At 34.1% G+C, this 16,381-nt stretch overlaps 1 protein-coding gene across 2 annotated transcripts; it reads left to right on the forward strand.

The window, feature by feature from the left end:
• Positions 1-6,207: 6,207 nt before the first annotated feature.
• On the forward strand, positions 6,208-16,381 carry LOC130986875 (probable LRR receptor-like serine/threonine-protein kinase At1g53440). Of its 2 annotated transcripts, XM_057910405.1 has the most exons (24): positions 6,208-6,565; positions 7,576-7,747; positions 8,369-8,440; positions 8,890-8,958; positions 9,065-9,136; positions 9,219-9,290; positions 10,430-10,501; positions 10,691-10,762; positions 10,846-10,917; positions 10,996-11,067; positions 11,155-11,226; positions 12,060-12,131; positions 12,272-12,337; positions 12,693-12,752; positions 12,829-12,867; positions 12,968-13,017; positions 13,093-13,457; positions 13,559-13,754; positions 13,833-13,973; positions 14,143-14,261; positions 14,422-14,632; positions 14,703-14,940; positions 15,491-15,641; positions 15,739-16,381. In XM_057910405.1, exons 1-24 carry the CDS (start codon positions 6,454-6,456, stop codon positions 16,144-16,146), a joined length of 3,045 nt encoding a protein of 1,014 aa, XP_057766388.1. In that variant the 5' UTR covers positions 6,208-6,453; the 3' UTR covers positions 16,147-16,381. The 2 variants fall into 2 exon arrangements, with proteins under 2 accessions (XP_057766388.1, XP_057766389.1); XM_057910406.1 differs by lacking the exon at positions 10,430-10,501 and having other exon boundaries at positions 6,211-6,565.

The following is a 16,381-nucleotide window of genomic DNA, read 5'->3' on the forward strand; positions in this document are numbered from 1 at the left end:
GTTCGGTTTTGCACCGAACCGAACCGATGCTCACCCCTACACGTAAGTGGAACCACTACCCACACAAAAGTGGAAAAACTACTCACACAAACATGAGAAAATTACACCGCACGCAGTCGAGTCATTGGGTATCTCGGCTTTGTCACCTCAGTTAGGCCTCATTGGCCTGAAGCTCTTTTCTTAACTCTTGTAAAATTTTTGTTTAAAAAACACCACTATTTTTTTGCTTATATTTTGTTTCTTCAATTAATTTTGTTAAAAGTCATTTATTTATAATTTTGTAGTGATTGTCTTAGTTTTTGTATTTTTATTTTTTAATTTTGTAATTTAATGAAAATAAACTATACTTTATTAAATATAATTAATTCATAATTTTTTATATTTATTAGCTATATATAAAGAGTGATCAAACTTTGAACTTGTAGACTGCTCATGTTATAGCAGAATGTCCTTACGTATATATACATTCTTTTTTTAATTTCACAACACATGCACACATGCATGAGTCAATCTATCCACCGACTTTAAGGTTTGATGAAAAGCGTCTTATCAATTCAACTATTTTTCATTATCATTTATATGCGATTTTTTAAAAGAACAAATATATATATATATATATATGTGTGTGTGTGTGTGTGTGTGTGTGATTGTCTTAGTTTTGTATTTTTTTTTAATCATATAATTTGTCGAAAATAAACTATACTTTATTAAAAAAATAATCAATATATATATATTTTTATATTTTTTAACTTCTAATAAAGGGTCAAAAATTTAGAAGTTTCACAAAATGTCCTTGCATATATATACAATTTTTTTTATTTCACAACACAAGCATACATTACTCGATTCATAGATTTAAAGTTGGACATGAACCATTTTACTAATTGAATTGTGCTTTATTACTCCCTCCGTCCCATGAATCAAGATCAAGTTCTTTTCGGCACGAGAATTAAGAAGTTGATATATTGTGTGTTAAGTGTGGTAGGTGAATAAAGAGTAACTTTTTTGCTACTTTTAGAAACTGGTCTTGCTTCGTGAGATAAACCAAAAAGGAAACTTTGTCTTGTTTCATGGGACGGAGGGAGTATTATATATAAACGATTTTTTTACAAGAATATATATGTATATATATATACATATCCATATATATGATGTATACTTAATTTTTTTTCGGTAGACAAATTTATAAATTGTACTCCCTTCGTTCATAAAAGAACTTTTTAGGAAGAATTGACACGGATTTTAAGAACAAATTATTGTTGAATGTATTAAGAGTGGAATGTTATTGAATGTATTGAGAGTGAAAGGTTATTGAGTGTATTGAGAATGATGAAAATGTGTTTTAATTAATATTGAAAATAGTGAAAATTGTGAAAAATTAAAAATAATTAAAATATTTGTAAGTGGTGAGTAATCTATAAATATGGAAGTTCTTTTGCGGTGGGTATAGTCGATCGCATAGGTATTATGATGTTGTTGAATTATTAAACTGGAATTTTATTAAAGGAGGAAAAAAAGGAAAAAGAAAAGAAGAAGAGAAAACCTAGGAAAAATCCTTGAAAGCACAAGAGAGCAGACTAAGGGCCGAGCCTCATTAAAACCTGTTTAAGTAAAACCCAACAAGGGAAACCTTAAAGAGGAAAAAGAGTGCTCGTCTAGAGGACCTAGCGTTCATAAGCGGAGTTGGGATTATTTCAGAAGTTCCGGCCTCACCATCACCCCTAAATAATCCCGGCTAGGTCAACGTAAAATAAAATTTAATGTAATACTATAATACTATGAATTAATTAAATGTTACACCGATCCAGCATTAGATTCCCAGCGGCCGGCTGGCTGGTCAATCTGACGAACTACTTTAAATCTTTAATGTTCTTTTCGCATAACGTGTCTTCATAAATGCCTACACATTGTTTGGACAATGATACTTATTCTCTAATTTTACGACTTCCGCAATGCTATACTTCTTTTTACTTATTTATAAGACTTAATTAGTTTAATTTTTAGTTAGGGGAAGGGAATGGGAATTAAATTCCGATCTCAACGGAGCTAGGATTTTAGAAAATGAATGAGAAAAGTTATACTTTGGTATTTAAAAATAAGAGGGCTCATCCGCTGGCTCGAGTCAGCCATGGCGATGAGTCTCCCGATGCAGACCACGGTGAGTCGAGACGCGACTTATTTGAACGAGTTTGGCTAGTTCGACGAAAATAACATATGTGTGTTTATATGTGCCAAAAAAAAAACATACCTAAACTGAAGCAGCCGTCATTGATAGCGAGAAGATGGTGAAGTGGCATTGAAGACAAAGAAATAATAATTTTAGGGCTTTTGTTGATTTTGACTAAAAAAAAGACTTTTGTTGGTTTCGGCTTTTGTTAAACTTTAAAAATGACGAATTAGTTGCTAAAATTTAAAATGGTCCATCTTATTCATTATGATTATTATTTTTAATTATTTTAATTTTCAATTTTCTTAATTACTTTAATTTTAATAATTTAAATTAATATAATTTTAATTTAAGGAATTGTGTTATTTAAATTGGTATCATTTAAATTAAATTAAAAACCAAAAAAATCAAAACTAATTCTATAGAGTCAGCATGATGAGTCAAGCTAATGCAAGCCTTGACTCATAAGTTATCTCAGAGAATAGATGAGTCAAGGACTGACTCAACTAATATGGATGTTCTAAGTAGGATAAAATTCAATTTATATTTGGGTAAATAATAATAATAATAACTAAATATAATTATTGGAAAAAAATTGCCCGAACGATAGGTTTGAGCTCGGCCTTGGCTCTATCGAACGGTCTCTCACTCTTTGAAGATGATGAATACTACTCCCTCCGTCCACAAAAAATAGGGCACTTTTCTTTTTAGTACATGGACCCACTTCTTTTCTTTATCTTTTATCCACACAGCCCCTTATTTACAAATAAACCAACTTTAATTCAATCTCAACCACTCATTTCAAATAATGGTGAGACTTTTCTCCATTAGCCATCTTTTTTATTACTCCGTAAAACTTATGCCCAATTAATTTGCCCCATTTTTGACGGACAGATGGAGTATTAAACTATTTGTAGTGTGTGTGTGTGTGTATATATATATATATATATATAGGGGCACGCTCCAGTGAGACCCCCTATTTTTCGTGTAACATGAGTACAATGAATAAGACATATAATACTAATGAACAAAACGTATATCTAATGAACAAGATGTATATACTGATGAAAAATAAAATTTACAAAATTCGTAATGAATAAGACATATATACTGATGAACATGGCCGTATATACTGATGAACAATGCAGTATATACTGATGAATAACAAAATTTAAAATATTCTGCTCCCTCCAGGATTCGAACCCTGCGAAAAAAATCACTCTCCAGATACAATATCAGCCATATGATTGATAAAATAAACGCACAAGATCGTGCCCTAGATCTCACTAAAATTAGGGGGTCTCATTGGAGCGGCCCCCTATATATATATATATATATATATATATATATATATATATATATATATATATATAGAGAGAGAGAGAGAGAGAGAGAGATGTTCAAGAAAGAACCACTAAATAAAAAAAGAACGGAGAACCATTTTCAACCATTCAATCACCAAGATTCACGGTGGATGCATCATCTTGTTGGATGAATGCAGAACCTGGGTTCGAATCCTAAAGGGAGCAATTTTTTTTTAGTGCATTAATTTTAACAGATAATTGATTAATTTTTACAGTGGATGCATTAGATTTGATGGTTCTCACGTTTTCACCAATAATGTAGTTCTCTCTCTTATAATAGTATATAGGTCCTAGCGGTCTTCCACAAATGAGGGTCACGTGGCGCATTAGGAGCGCGCCACGTGGCAGCAGCCTCCCAAGGTCTTCCAAAGTCTTCAAATGCCAAAAAATACGGAGGGGTAAAATAGTCATTTCAAAAATTATATATATATATATATATAACCGAAAATTTATTTTTTTCCGCGGCCGTCATCAAAATTATGCATATAATTGTGTGAAATAAGGAGACAACTGAGATAATAACATGTGTACTGAGATGACGAGAACACTGAACAGGAGAGACGGAATGCTAGCAGACCTAAGCGAAAGTCAAAGTCAAATCTAGGGCTTGAACAGAGTCAAGTTTCAGAAGAGAAGAATAATTAGAAGGCCTCATAAGATATGTCATTCCTCCTATACTACGATACAGAGCAGAAAAGAAGGAAGCTCCAAATACGGTTACAGTTCTGCCTCAATTTGGCGATATAATATAATCCGAATCTAAAGTTAACAGAATCTGACAGTTTGACACCTCGGTTCCAACTCTACCACGCGATACGCATGATTTGGTTATGAAATTACTATTTTACCCTGTCATCGTGTATCTTATAAATAAGTCCTTTATCCCAATTGTAAAATAGGCCTTTTCCAATAATATCAAATACTTTTTTTTTTCCTTACGAGCTCTTTGTGTACTTTTTCGTTCCATTTTCATCATCATTTTGATGAGGGGTGAAATATGTGTTCATCCAAGATCGTGATACATGGTCTACTCAGACAAGCCAGAATATCATAGGAGACAGATAGTACCAGAGAACACTCATACTCAGACAATTTTCAGAGAAGACCAAGCCAAATCAAGACTGGTTCAAAGACAATTCTGCTCTAGGAATAGCGGAAAAGAAGATTTCAAATATTCCCACCAGAGAAGTGGCTATCAGAGAAGCAGCTCCAAACCAAGCCAGAGAAGCAGCTACCAGAAAAGCGGCTCCAGAGCTGTATTAAAGGCAACACTCCGACAAAGAATCTAACACCTTTTCAGGATATATCCGCTTAGGCTCAGATAGTTAATGCGCGGAGCGAGTGTATTAGTGTAAAATTACTGTAATACCCCTCTTGTAACAACTATAAATAGTTCATCCTCATAATAATATACACACGATATTCACCATACAAAACACTTTACGGTTTTTTCTCTTATGTTCATGGAAAACTAGGTGAACCAAAAGAAATCTCTCACCGTTGAAATATTTAGTTTAATCCTACACTCAGCAATATTGAAATCCCACGTTATAATTCAGCAAGTGTTAAGGATGGTATTGAGCCCACTAAAATGTAAAAATAAGAGTGAGTATTTTGTAAATATTGAGTGTGAATAAGGTTTAAAGTATAAAAGAGGTTTATAAAAAAAAGAAAACACACCATCTTTATGGACGAGATGAGTAAATGATAAGATGGGGAAAGAAAACTAAGATGCACACTTCTTATAATTATTAGAAGATTTTATATATCAACTGAATTGATAAGAGAGAAGAAAAATGGCGAGCTCTCAGATGCAACATGTGTTATAGTTATTGAATATGGTAAAATAGAGAAAATTAATTATTTTTGTTTATTTATAACTAATTAATATTTTATGTCTGTTCATATTTTTATGATCTTCTCTAAAAAATATTTGATCAAATTATGCACTATAATTTAATAAATTGAAAATATAATACACGTACATTGCATGTGAGAGAATCTAATTAATGTTAAACATCCATCAAGTAAGACTTACTGACTAAATTGATTTATAATTAATAAAAAGGTTAGTTGTAGTTTATAGCTTTAATTTTCAATAAATTTCAGTTTATAGTCTCAATTTTGATTTATTTTTTATATAGCTTGAACTTTGAAAAATTATTTAATTATAGCCACAAAAATTAAAATTATGATATTAGTTCTTATTTATCGAAATTACATATGAAGCGATGATCGATTGCCACGAAATTAGATACTAATGTATTCTATACTAAATGAATTTTTCAATGGTACCACCGGTGAAGTGGAAATCGCGTGTGAAAATTAGCATCGTTGCACTAATTGTTTGGAGCGATTTCAACTACATCGATGGTTCATTGACAATGTGCTACCTATTATTTTGATGCAATTATGAATAAGTTCAGGCTATATAAAAAATAAATCGAAGTTGTGAGTGTAAACTGAAAATTAAAGCTAATTAACCTTTAAAGAAAACGATTTTCATTTGAAACTACAGCATGCAATGGTTTAAGAAAGCAATAATTGTAATCTGTAAAGCATGCAGTAGGCATGTTTATTTACGATCCATGACATGACCTGTATTTTCTCGATACAGATATCTCAAAATAAATGTAAATAAATAAATATATAGTCTCCTTGTTTTGTAAATACACAAATCCGACCAAGTCAAATTCATGTCTGTCAAAACCAGTTTGCTTCTTTCTTTGTTTTCGCTTATTATATCCATATGCGATGAATCCTTCCTCTCAACTGCTTCTCTATTTTATCTCTTTTGTTTCTCTCCCGCCATTCATTCTCACTACTCTTTCTTTGTAGAATGTGTTTTGATTTCCTCTGCACGCTCCTTTTACTTTCATTTTTCTCAATCTAACTGAGGAGGAATTTCGTTGTGTTTTGGCAATGGATTTTTTCATCGCCGAAAGGGCGAATTTCGTGGAGAAGATCATTCTGGCTAGTCTGTTTGCAACTATACTTCTCATGTCTGACGCTCAACTTCTGCCTCAATCTGAAGGTACATTTTCGGAAGCATTTTGGGTTTTCTCCGAATTTAGGTTGCAGAATTGTGTGATCAAGTGAAATAATGAAAAGCATAAGCCTAACTGATGAATTTGGGATTGTTGAGAATTTGCTTGGTTTTTGCATTTTCATTGTTAACAATTGTTCTGCTTTTTCTGGGAACTGATGATGGTTTTATGATTGGTGTTTTAGCATTTCACCCACCTTTGTTGAACTGCTTTATTTATTCTAGGAAGATATTTTTTTGAATCCTCTATTTTGCTTACTTTTACATGTAAATATGGTGGTTTGTCGAGCATCGACGAAGAAGATGATTTTCTTATTGAATTTAAAAAAGAAAAGAAAAACAAAAAAAAACATTTAATTTTGGATGCGCTATGTAATTTTAGAACGGTACTTGACTCTTCAAGGGCAAAGGCGCCAATTCCGACTGCATTTTGACTCATTAATTTACGTCTATATTAAGTAATAAAAGAATACCAACTTTGAAATATTGTTAACATGAAAGTTGAAAATCTATACTCTCTACTTTTTGATGCATCACGTACTTTTCCATGGGTGTGTCTTTCGAAATGCATGATGCATCATAAATGAATTCTAATATTCATTTGCAATTTAATAATAATAAAAAAAGGATAAGGAAATGAAAGATTTGCGTATTTACTTGATAAGCGGAAAATTATTAGAATCGAAGTGACCCACCTTTTTTGATTAGTGATTGTTCTGAGAGATTGATATAATGCTATTAATTAAATTATCAACTTTTCAAGGAAAGTGTAATGATTGTGTAAAGAAGACATTATGTTACTCAACGTAGTGTGATATGGCATTAGTATTTATCTACTACTTCAATCTCATTGTTTTTGTAAAAATAAAGTTTCCCTTTTCGGGCATTTTACTGTCAATGAAACTAGGTGACACTTAGAAAATTTTAACTTCTTCAAAGACAATTTTTGTATGATCATTTTCCCTACTTTTGATTCTAATCTTTGCTTCTGCTTACAGTTGAAGTTCTTCAAACAATATCCTCAAAGCTACACAACACTTATTGGAACTATCTTAATCGAAGCTCTTGCAGTGGTGGATTTAACGTCACCATTTGGGGGAGCGATGTATACAGCGGCATAGCATGCAACTGTTCCTTTAACAGCAGTACCGAATGCCATGTAACTCACATGTATGTTCTTATTATCTTATTAATATTTTTAAGGCTCACATACTGTACTAAAAGTAAGAAAGCTTAGAGCAATTAATAATGTTTGTCACTTGTTAAGAAGTAAATGTAGATCCTAGCAGTGCATAGAAGTGAAGCTTTAGCCACATTGCAGTTATCTCATATGCAGTGGGGAACTAATATCCACATGTACTTTGATGTCACGAATCTAATTAAAACCTGCTCATATGCAGTGAAATATGCACCAGGCTTCAGCAAAATTGATTAAGTCATTTATTATAATGCAACTTGTTCAAATTACTGTTATATACAATGATTCTGCCTCATTTCGATATGCCATTATGATTAGTTATATAATGCTGCATGACTTAAGCGTCATGTTATAAAGGTGCTCTATGTTTTTCAACTGATAGGAATTTGGGTGTTCCTTGAGCTTTAAAAGTGTTAATAATACACGCCTTTCAAGATTGTAAAAGAACAATAGGATCTCAATAACATCCATTGACTGACCTAGTTTTCCAGAATATTTTTTCTGTTCATGAGAAGGAAGTAGATAATCTAGTCGGGCTTTGCAGATTCTCTGATAACATTCTTAAGCCTAACTCCTCTGTTTTGCACATACAGCCAAATGAAGGGTCTCAACATGACTGGAACTTTGCCTGAGGAGTTTGTAAATCTCACCCATCTGCAAGAAATGTAAGGGATATCTTTAATAATACTGGTCACTCCTTTATAACAATAGACTTTGAACACTGACATTTTACCATCAATTGGTATTTGTGGACTTGACTCAAATTAGTTATAAAGAGAATTCTTGTTCTTCTTTGCCTTTCTTCCTTCTCCCTATGAGTGTTGTACTTTACCATTCTGTTCATGCTTCAGAATCATTGTGCTACCTGATTGGTGGGAATTCTCCAAGCAATATAGGAGTTTTAAGATTCGTCTTATTTGACACTGACAATGAGGAATTACACAATATCAAAAACCTTTTTGAGTTGTAGTATACATAAATTTTTTTATCTTCAACTGACTTCAGAGTTGACAGAGTATTATATTGTACAGACTGGAGTAAACTTGATATACACTAATACTGTGATTGCATCTTTTACTGAACAAAGAAGACTGATTGTACTCCTCTATTCCAGAGATTTCTCCCGAAATTACCTTAATGGATCAATTCCTACAGCATTTGGCCAGCTTCAAATAGTCAAACTGTAAGTTATTGTTCCCCTTTTTACAACCTTCAGAAATTACCAGCTGCAGCCATAGCCCGGATCCCTTTTAGGAACTGGACACAATAATGCAGTTTGTACATGACAGGTCACTTCTTGGAAATCGTATTAGTGGTAGAATCCCAGCTGAAATTGGAGACATTGCTACTCTAGAAGAGCTGTAAGTCAGAAATCAAAATGCAAAATACTGTGTCTGTGGAAGAAAGTTTTTCAATATCAATTATTTGTTATCTGAAATGTAGGATTTTGGAAGATAATCTGCTCGAAGGAAATCTGCCAGAAAACCTTGGAAGTTTAAGTAATTTGAAGAGGCTGTAAGATAGTCGATCATAATTTTGCATTTTCTATTATGCTATTTATTCAAGCATCCATTAGTTATCTAGTACATTGTAGTGATAAAGCTTTTCAAATTGCTTCTCTTAATGAATCTGACATTCAGAGTTTGCTGCTTCTTGTGGCTGCATTTTATTTCCTGTAACTAAGGTAGGTTTCTGTTTTTAACTGTTAAAAGAGCAAAATAGTGATTACAGCTGACACTGTGGCTGGAATCCCGTGGAACAAAGGCCTTTTGTTACCATATCTTTCATCATTCTGTTTAGATTGAATCATTTAAATGTGACTTTTGAATAGCCAGTGAAAAGAAAAATTATGAACTGAAAACGCTTATGAATCTGCTTATATTGTTTTATAGTCTGAAATATCATTGACAGTGTTTTTCTTCATAGTCCAAGATACCATATCTTATATCAGATTGCACTCTATTAGTCAGTTTCTTGTCCAGCTCAGCCTAAACCATAGTATCCTTTCTTTTTCATTTAATCTTCCAAGCCATCACAGCTTATCTTCATAAAAGCATTAAGAAATTAAAGCTTAATAGCCAGTATGGTAGCTAAGAGATATATATGTATATATAAATATACATATTCATGTCATACGAGATTTATTGGTAAAATGAGTGTCTCAGATCTCTTTTCTCACTTTGAAACCAATTAGACATTTTTTAAATTATGTTTTATATGAATTGTGTACTTGTAATGTCTCTGACTAAGTGTCTTGTTTACCTTTATTAGCAAAAAAATAGAATAACAAATCTATCATGAATACTAAGTTAGGTGTCTTGAACTTGATTCATTTCTGTAACTCTACATTCCTTTTCTCTGAATGAACTGAAATAAGATTGTCATCTTGCCTGTATAGGACATTTTTTTTTTCCATCCAATGTGAAATTCCTAATCCGTTGCTTTTGTGATAATAACTGATAAGGGGCATGTGTAAGCATGGAAATTTATTGTATCCTATAAACTCTGACTATGTTCATATATCTCAACCATGATATCAATTCTTTGTTGCCATGCATATATTTCTAAATCTTGTCACTGGGTCCAAGTACTTTACCTAATTTTTAAACATCACCGCTTCCATTGGCTGTTCATATCTGATATTTTTCCTGCAGCCTGCTTTCTGCGAATAATCTCAATGGAACTATACCGGTGCAATTTAGAAATCTAAGGAACTTGACAGATTTGTAAGTTATATTTTAGCTCTGAAGTTTACGGCATTGGTTAGTGAAAAAGTTTAAACCTGAAAAACATCAAGTTTTCCATATCATGTTGAAATTCACTATTTCCTGTTAGGTTTCTCGCATTCTGAATGTGGACTGACCTAGTTGGTTAGGAAATTGAACTAAGATTGCACTTTACCATGTTGTTTGCAGTAGGATAGATGGGAACAGCCTGTCAGGGAAATTGCCTGATTTTATTGGAAACTGGACCCAAATTACGAGACTGTGAGTCTGATCCACACTGATCATTTTATCATTCTTCACTTGGACCTTTGCCTTTATTGTAAGACTTACTGAACTTGTTGCAGAGACATGCAAGGCACATCGATGGAGGGTCCTATTCCTGCAGCAATATCCCAGTTGAAAAACTTGACAGAATTGTAAGCCCAGATATCCCGTCTGTCTGTCCAATTTTTGTGTGTATGTTCATTTCCATTTAATTTTATTTTTGTTACCAGGAGGATAACTGATGTCAAAGGAACTTCCATGACTTTCCCCAATTTGCAGAACTTGACAGAAATTCGATATTTGTAAGTTCTGTATGATTATTTAGAAGAACCATGATATTTTCTGTTGATAGTTTTGCAGCAGCTAACATTCAAGCCAATCTAATGCAGGATCTTAAGAAATTGCTCAATTACTGATTCTATTCCATTATACTTAGGAGACATGACTGAACTAGACACTCTGTAAGTTTGTTTCCGAAATTTTAGCATTAAAGTGGAATTGAAATATGTATGTGACCAAGAAAGCCTTATCTACTTGCTCTGTTCCTTAGATCAATTTATTCTTCTTCCAAAATTAATTCCATATGCTTGCTTTTTTATTTCAATATACTTGGTTCAATTACATTTAAATATATTTGTGCTTCTGGGAGACTTGTGATTAGCTCTCAGTTTGAGGTCGTGCAAAAGTAGTTACATATAAAACAAACAATCTTAGTTCTTGGTACAAGTTTATGGTAATATTATCATTTAGGAGTGAAGAAGGAATTTAAAATCATAAAATGAATTGAAGTATATCATGGCTGTCGTGGCCTTACCCTGACAGTACACCATAGATGGGCATAATTAATCATGAGATCCCTAATATGTTATGGTATAAGTGGTTTAAGGGGCTACTTAGTTGTTTCGCATCAAATTGGTTCTTCTAATAGAAATAAGAGCAATTTGTCATTGTGTCTGCTGCTTGGCTCCCTACGAGTTGATTTAGGCACTAGACTAGTAAAGAAATAGTGTTGCTTCTTGGTGAATTATGGAAACTAATACTGGCTATGTCATGCCATCCTCCCTTGGATAAAGTGGATAATGGATCAGCCTCAACTAGAAAAAAGCAATGCAGATTTACTGCAAGTTGAAAGATTGAACATGGTCGACACCATGTGTTGCTATTCCTTAAGTTGGGGGCAGCATGTACTGGCTCAATATTTCATGACAAGCACAATATACTCTCTAATTCTGTTGTTAAAACTATAAATATATCAATCTCTAACTACGTTTACCTGTGACATACTTCTGTGCAGAGACCTCAGTTTCAATATGTTGAATGGTGAAATCCCAGGCAGACTCCAAGACCTAACAAGGCTGAGATACTTGTACATATCTTACATAATGTTCCAATTTCTTCATGATTTTATTTAACCTTTTCATTTATGTGCGCCCCATTCGTGATATCAATTTTTTCTCTTAAAGTTAATTATTTTGTAGGAGTTAATCCTTCATGTTTCACTTGCAGGTTTTTGTCTCACAACTTGCTAACTGGAGCGATACCTGGTTGGATCTTGAACAGCAGGCAATTTATGTGAGAATTATTTTCCATCTTAGGAAATTACAATAAACTATTATTGGTATTATTGACTTATTCTCTACCTGATAGAAATAAAAAAAGAAAATGTCTCAAAAAAAGAAAAATCAGAAATGTTTTGATGGCATCGTAATTTTATTTTTTCTGCTGGAAACCTTGGCTGTCGAACTCATCACATGTTTTAGCTCAGGAAAATACACCCTAACATTATTAGAAACTGATATTGAATTGCCAGTGTAAATTGCCGAAGAATGATCTCTCCTTAACAATTCCGAAAAAGCTCTAATGCTTAACTGGCTACATCTTTTACAAATTTTAAGATATATAGGAACTTATGACTAACTTACTGCAGGGATCTATCTTACAACAATTTCACACAATACCCTGAAGTTGGCTGCCAGTTTTCCACTGTGTAAGCTCTCCTGTTTTGTTTAATTGAGTTGAAGCTTTTGACGATATATCTACTAAACTACGCTGTATTTTTGCAGAAATTTAGTTGCAAGTCATTCAACTTCATCTAGCAATTCGTGAGTTCCTCTAAATCCCTATTGGATGTTATAGTCCTTTTGTTTAGAAACATCTCCGTCCCTTCTAGGTGCAGAAATATGAACACTTCTTGTTCTGTAGGAACTTGTGGTGTTTGCAACCAGACCTTCCATGTGCCAGGAACGCCAACCGTAAGGCCTTCTGCTATTACAATTACTTGCAGTTAGCTTTCATTGTTTAGCTACTCATGGCCATTACATTTGCAGATCACTCACTATTCATAAATTGTGGAGGAGGAAGAGTTAGCTTTGAAGGAAATGAATACGATGAGAACTCAATTGATGCAGGTCCGGCACACTTTGAATCTAATGATAGATGGGGATATAGCAGCACAGGGATTTACATGGGAAATGACAGAGGGAGATTTGTTGCAAGAAATGATACTCCACTGTCATCCGTGGATGCAGCAATTTATGAGACAGCTCGTCTTTCCCCTTCTTCACTAAAGTATTATGGACGTTGCATGCGCAGAGGTAGCTATAAAGTGCGTCTTCATTTTGCTGAGATAATGTATTCTGATAACTCCAACTTTAGCAGCCTTGGAAGAAGGATATTTGATGTGTCAATACAAGTAAGTTGATCCAGTGTTTACTTTCTCCATGATGTTTCCAGCAGGTTTGTAGGTTGCATTGCCTCGTACTCATATCCTATGTTTATTAACTTTACTTGCAGGGTCAGGTGGTTTTGACAGACTTTAATATCGCGGAGCAAGCTAAGGGTGTTAGGAAAGGTATTGTTAGAGAATTTGATGTCCTTGTGAATGGTAGCACCTTGGAGATCCATTTGTACTGGACTGGAAAGGGGACAACAGCCATTCCTGACAGAGGTGTATATGGACCTCTGATATCTGCAATTTCTGTGACGCCTAGTAAGCATTTTCAGGATCTTCTCTATTCAACATTCCTTACAGCTGCCTAATAGTGAGTCTGGCTTTCTTTCTCTGCAGATTTTGATGTTAGTACAGGGGGGCTATCTACTGGCGCTATTATTGGAATAGTTATTTCTTCAATTGTTGTCGTTGTGCTGTTGCTTTTATTTGTTCTTTGGTGGAGAGGGTGTTTCGGAGAAAAAGACGTTGAAGATAGTGGTAAGTCATTTATAGAGTTATATATATATATATATATATATATATAGAGAGAGAGAGAGAGAGAGAGAGAGAGAGATGATTCCAAACCATCAAGTATCTCAGGCTTTTAGATCCTCGAAATGTTTTACGTGGGTTGCTAATCTACTCTTTTGGTATTTTCGTTAAACAGAACTTCGTGGACTTGATCTACAAACTGGGAAGTTCACTTTAAGACAAATGAAAGCTGCTACAAATAACTTTGATAATTCTAACAAGATCGGTGAAGGAGGATTTGGGTCTGTCTATAAGGTAAGTAAATACATATTGCTTTGATCTTTTTAAAGATAACTTGAGACATGCTTTATACATTCTACAAGTTTCATATGAATAAATAAATTTAATATTGAATAAAGGAACAGTGTTGTCCCTTGAGCTGATTCTCAGTCAGATAATATGTAAATCCTTTCAGGGGACCCTGTCCGATGGCACAGTAATTGCAGTTAAGCAGCTCTCATCTAAGTCAAAACAAGGAAATCGTGAATTTGTCACTGAGATCGGCATGATATCTGCTCTGGAACATCCCAACCTTGTTAGGCTCTTTGGCTGTTGCATAGAAGCAAACCAATTGCTACTGATTTACGAATACCTGGAGAACAATTGTCTTGCTCGAGCACTCTTTGGTAAATAGTTTTCTATTGCATATTTTTTTGTACCTCTTCTGTTCTTAAATCTGTCCATTTCTTCATTTAGGTACTCCGCAACAAAGATTGAACCTCAACTGGTCAACAAGAAAGAAGATATGTATAGGAATTGCTAAGGGGCTAGCATATCTCCACGAAGAATCAAGGCTGAAAATCGTCCATAGAGACATAAAGGCTACAAATGTTCTTCTTGATAAAGATCTAAATGCCAAGATATCTGATTTTGGTTTGGCAAAGCTTGATGAAGAGGAGAATACTCATATTAGCACACGTATTGCTGGAACTATGTAAGCTTGTTTTACTGATTCCTCTCATACATACGCAGTTCTATGAAAGAAAAGTGAGGCTTCTTGCATTACTGCGTCATTGTTACTGTTTGCATAAACAAGAAGCTTGATATCTAAGTACTGATGATAACTAATAAATGGTCACTATAGATTGCATATCATTCATATAATTAATAGATATAACTCTCGCATTTATCTAGATTTGTTATATTATTTCTTTCTTTTTTTTAGAATAATGTTATATTATTTCTGAACATTATCAATTATGACAATCTTTTCCTAAAACTGTGCCTGTACAACACTTGTAAGACGTGAAACTAGCTCATACATGTATTTTTATAACGAGGATCAGTGTCAACGAGCCTGAAACTTCCTTCAGAGTCGTCTGATTGAAACCTCTCTTTCCCCCTTAATTTATGTTTGATGTTTCTGTTTGCCTCGTTAAGCTCTAAACAAATTGAAGGTTGATGCAGTTTCTCTATATTGCTTTCTTAAATCTGTATTTTGGGAGTTTGGAGTTCACTAAATTCGATATTCTTTGACATTTCAGAGGTTATATGGCACCTGAGTATGCGATGAGGGGGTATCTCACAGACAAAGCTGATGTATACAGCTTTGGAATCGTGCTGCTGGAAACTGTCAGTGGCAAGAGCAATACTAATTATAGGCCGAAAGAGGAGTTTGTGTACCTTCTTGATTGGGTAAACTTCTTTTATGCAGTCTACATTTGCTCATGAAAAACATTATAGTCTCCGAATCTTGTTTATATTGAAATGATGAGATTCATGAAATGTGAAGGCATACGTGCTACACGAGCAAGGAAGTCTTCTGGAGCTTGTGGACCCAAGTCTTGGTTCAGACTACTCGAAAAAGGAGGCACTTCGGATGCTGAACTTGGCGCTGCTGTGCGCTAACCCCTCCCCGACTCTGAGACCTTCGATGAGCTCGGCAGTGAGCATGCTCGAAGGCAAAATCCCAGTTCAAGCACCAGTTGTAAAGCAGAGTGGAACGAACGAGGACATGAGGTTCAAAGCATTCGAAATACTGTCGCAGGATAGCCAAAGCCGTGCATCGACATTGTCTCATGATAGCAGGGAGCAGAGAGGTGTTTCAATGGATGGACCATGGATTGATACCTCAGTCTCCCACTCCACCAATAAAGATGAAAGTCAAGATCATTCTTCAGGAGCTAGGCTTCTTCCCTGATTGATCTGTTTGTTGATCAAGAGTCCAAGACATATATTTATATTTGCCTCCCTGTTTTACCAGTCTCTCTCTCTTGGTTTTTTTAATTCTTTCTTTCTTTTTGTGTGTCTCAATGTGGAGAGGATATATGTTTCAAGTGTGAGTTTCATGGACCAACTTTCCTTGATACTATATGGTTCCAAGCATGTATAGCTTTTTATTGGGAAAATAAAAGATGTTTCAATTGTATTTCGTA

The sequence above is a fragment of the Salvia miltiorrhiza genome, chromosome 5, assembly GCF_028751815.1.
Source record: "Salvia miltiorrhiza cultivar Shanhuang (shh) chromosome 5, IMPLAD_Smil_shh, whole genome shotgun sequence".
Taxonomy (NCBI): Eukaryota; Viridiplantae; Streptophyta; class Magnoliopsida; order Lamiales; family Lamiaceae; genus Salvia; species Salvia miltiorrhiza.